This window comes from Carex rostrata, chromosome 2 (assembly GCF_964058835.1).
Source record: "Carex rostrata chromosome 2, lpCarRost1.2, whole genome shotgun sequence".
In the NCBI taxonomy this organism is placed as follows: Eukaryota; Viridiplantae; Streptophyta; class Magnoliopsida; order Poales; family Cyperaceae; genus Carex; species Carex rostrata.
In genome coordinates, this window is record NC_135919.1 from 15,142,919 (window position 1) to 15,146,622 (window position 3,704).

General features: G+C 36.7%; 1 protein-coding gene across 1 annotated transcript; it reads left to right on the forward strand.

Annotated features, from left to right (window-relative positions):
* Positions 1-408: 408 nt before the first annotated feature.
* On the forward strand, positions 409-3,704 carry LOC144544803 (phenylacetaldehyde reductase-like). Its single transcript, XM_078293356.1, has 6 exons — positions 409-619; positions 1,129-1,304; positions 1,859-2,047; positions 2,239-2,401; positions 2,773-2,959; positions 3,141-3,704. Exons 1-6 carry the CDS (start codon positions 502-504, stop codon positions 3,283-3,285), a joined length of 978 nt encoding a protein of 325 aa, XP_078149482.1. The 5' UTR covers positions 409-501; the 3' UTR covers positions 3,286-3,704.

The following is a 3,704-nucleotide window of genomic DNA, read 5'->3' on the forward strand; positions in this document are numbered from 1 at the left end:
CACGGTTAAAATTCAATATGAGCCTTTATTTAAAACTCATATAAATTGAAAAGAAAGAAAAAAAAAAAGCTCATGTTGCATAGCGCACGCTATTTGCACTACACGCTATGCGTTATAGCGGACCGCTATTACCGCTATAGCGCCCGTGGCTCAAATAGTGCGTTTTGATACCATAGCGTAGCGTTTAGGGTCCAAAAACGCTATAGCGCGCTATTTAGAACACTGGATTTAAGTATTCTCCTATCATCTACTACGTCCAATCATTAGCGACTTCCTCATTTATGCCACATGCATGATAATATTTAAAACAAACCGAAAATTATTTCATAATCAAAATCCAACGAAAAAGGACGATCCAGTTTTGAATGAGACTGGAGAGGGAGCTAAATATCTGAACAGGTCCCTATTATAATAAGCGCTTGTTTTCTTCCCTCCCCTCAGTTGATTGAATCTTCCCAGTTGTTACTGTCTGAGAGAGAGAGAGAGAGAGAGAGAGGCGATATGGGCTCCAAAGGAAAGGTGGTCTGCGTAACTGGAGCGAACGGTTTCATCGCCACGTGGCTGGTGAAGGAGCTCCTTCAGCGGGGATACACCGTCCGTGCCTCCGTACGCGACCCCTGTACGTGCTATTAGCTTTACATCTCTCCTTAGATTACTTTTTTTTTGTCTTTCGTTTTCAAAATTTCATTTGAAGGAGAACAGCTAATTTGGGTTAGACTATACTCTTTTTAATTCAGTCGATTGTTATTATGTCTATAATTTGAATATTACTACGCTAAATTTTACTGTATCTCCATAGTCAAGGAGCTGCGAGATGATCCGGTCAAACACGACTGGTTGATTTGACATTTTATCTTTTGGAAAAAAAAATACAAAAGTTAGGGACATCACTACATCAGTGCGAATCCAAAGGGCACGCAACCTGAAAACACGGGAGTTGGGTCCAATTAATCGCTTTTTGCGTATTTTCATCCTAAATTACTAGCACACGTCTCTTCTTTTATTTTTCATTTCCTTTTAATGAGCCTTGGCCATTAATTTTTCTCTCTTTAATTTCTAGTACGGTCAACCTGTTTGTGTTGATAAATTTCTAAACAAGGATTTTTGCATGTAATGGGCACATTTAAGGTGATCCGAAGAAAACTAATCACTTGCGTGTGTTGCACGGAGCTGAAGAGAGGTTGCATTTGTACAAAGCCAATTTACTAGAAGACGGCTCATTCGATGAAATTGTGGACGGTTGTGATTGTGTTTTCCACACCGCATCACCTTTTGTCAATGACTCCGACCCTGTCGATCCACAGGTTAACATAATTTTCTCTTTTCACTTATTACAAGTGAAAATCTATATTATTATTTGGTTGATTATTTAGAACCAAATACTAGTTTTGCCAAGAAAGATAAGTTCAATGTACAGTACAGTTAGTGGCCCAGTGTGGCAGTGTTCTTGATTGTTCCCCTTTTAATATTCAAATATATCAACTTGATCATGTATCACACCAGCAAGTAAACCTTCAGCATAGTTAGGTTTTCAAAACAAAAAGATGGAAATACAATTTTAGATCTAAATACTAACCGGAATGGAGTCAGAAAATTGAGATTACACGGGCCGAATATATTTTTTTTTTTGAAAAACATGGTAGTTGCTACCAGCGGGCCGAATAAACTAGCAGTGCAATTTTATATTAGCGCTTGCAAACATTGTAAAGTTAAAAAAACAAATTGTTAATTTTCAATTTATAAGAAGGGGCTGGCCCTCTTTGACTACCTTTCACTTCGTCCCCTGATACTTACCTAATTGTTAATTAAAATTTGGAAAATTAAAATATAAAAGTGAACTTGCTATTTGAATTTGTAGGCTGAGTTATTAGATCCGGCAGTCAAGGGCACATTAAATGTTTTGGTGTCATGCAAAAAAGCTTCTGTGGCAAAGGTTATCGTAACCTCTTCCTTGGCTGCTGTGATAGTCAATACAAAACCGAAATCTCCTGGATTCATATTCGACGAGACTTCCTTTTCAGATCCACAGTTTTGTGAGCAAATAAAGGTACTCAAAGAATTCTTTTTATATCTTATTTACATCTTATAATCAATGGCTGTTTAATTACGAATCCCTCCTGTTAATTTCCACTTTTGTGTGATGTATGCGGTTACCTAGGCAGTCTGGATTGTACCCAATTACTGGTTCAAGATGGTATGTGAATACATTGTATTAACAAGTTAACATATATTTTTTAGATGTGGTATGTTCTCTCAAAGACCTTGGCAGAGGAGGCCGCTTGGAAGTTTTCAAAGGAACATGGCATCAATCTAATTACGATAAATCCAGGAATGGTCATGGGCCCCCTCTTGCAGCCTACACTTAACACTAGCTCTGCTGCAATCCTGAATTTAATTGATGGTAGGTAAATGTAATTCACCTTCAGTGTTTCCATTGTTACCTAGGAATGATCCATGTCATCCTGTCAATCCAATTTATTAATTTCAGTAACTGCATGAGAAAGAAAGAATAAAGTTATAAAGGTTGGATAAATAAATTTCTTGCCAAAGTTAGTCAAGTTTCCACTATGATAAACAAATAAATGCTATTGTAAATTTTGTCACATTCCTTTAATATCAAGAACTGTTCTTAATGCAGTTACTTTAATTCAAGTTTCCACTACTGAATATTTCTCCTGTTCTTAATGTATTAGAACTGTCATTGTGTCATGTTTGCCATTCCCAAGCCAAAGCTCAAATTAGCATTATTTGATTTTTTTTTTCTTTCTGTAGGCACACCTACATTTCCCAATGTGACTATTGGTTGGGTAGATGTCAGAGATGTTGTGATGGCTCATGTCCTTGCCTTTGAGTCTCCTTCAGCTAACGGTAGATACTGTCTAGTCGAAGCTGTTGCGCACTATTCGGACCTCCTGAAAATAATTCATGAATTGTATCCTCATCTTAAACTTGCCGACAAGTAAGTTTTTTTCCATTCAATGTTGCACCTCCTGAAAAATAATTCATGAAAAAGAAAATGAAGCAAATTAACTGTCGTCAGTTCATTATATGCTGTTAAACCATTAGTTGAATTTTTATTGGATCTAGCAGGTGCCTTAATTGAGCAAAATGGTAATTTCTGTTGTTTTTAATCAATGTAGGTGTGCAGATGATAACCCATTTCCTCCAGCTTTCCAAGTCTCAAAGGAGAAAGCCGAGAGCCTTGGTGTAGAATACAGACCCCTGAAAGCGAGTATGAAAGACACTATAGAAAGTTTGAGGGAAAAAGGCTTCGTAACGTTTTAGCTGTTCGGTCAGACCACATATATTGAAGAGTTTTGCATTTGTTCACTGTTTGCATGGATAAGTAAGCTTGTGTGATCCTCATGCATATAAAATTTAAATTTTGAATGTGCTATATGAGATTCAAGGCATTAACATAAAAACAGAAGCCTTTTATCTCATCATAAATCTAACTCAAAATTATAAGAATTTTATATGCACGTCGCCACAGGATGTAAATAAAGATCAATGGTTTGTATTTTGTATGCCTCCTTGCAAAAAGCAAGGGGAAGGCTGCCTAGAAATTTCCTTCCCCAGACACCACAATGTGTGGAAGCTTTTGCATTGGGTACGTTTTTTTTTTTTTTTTTTTTTTAATGTATTTTCTATGCCGTTAAGAAAATTATGATCCTGAACTATTGTCAAGGCAAAACTTTATAGCA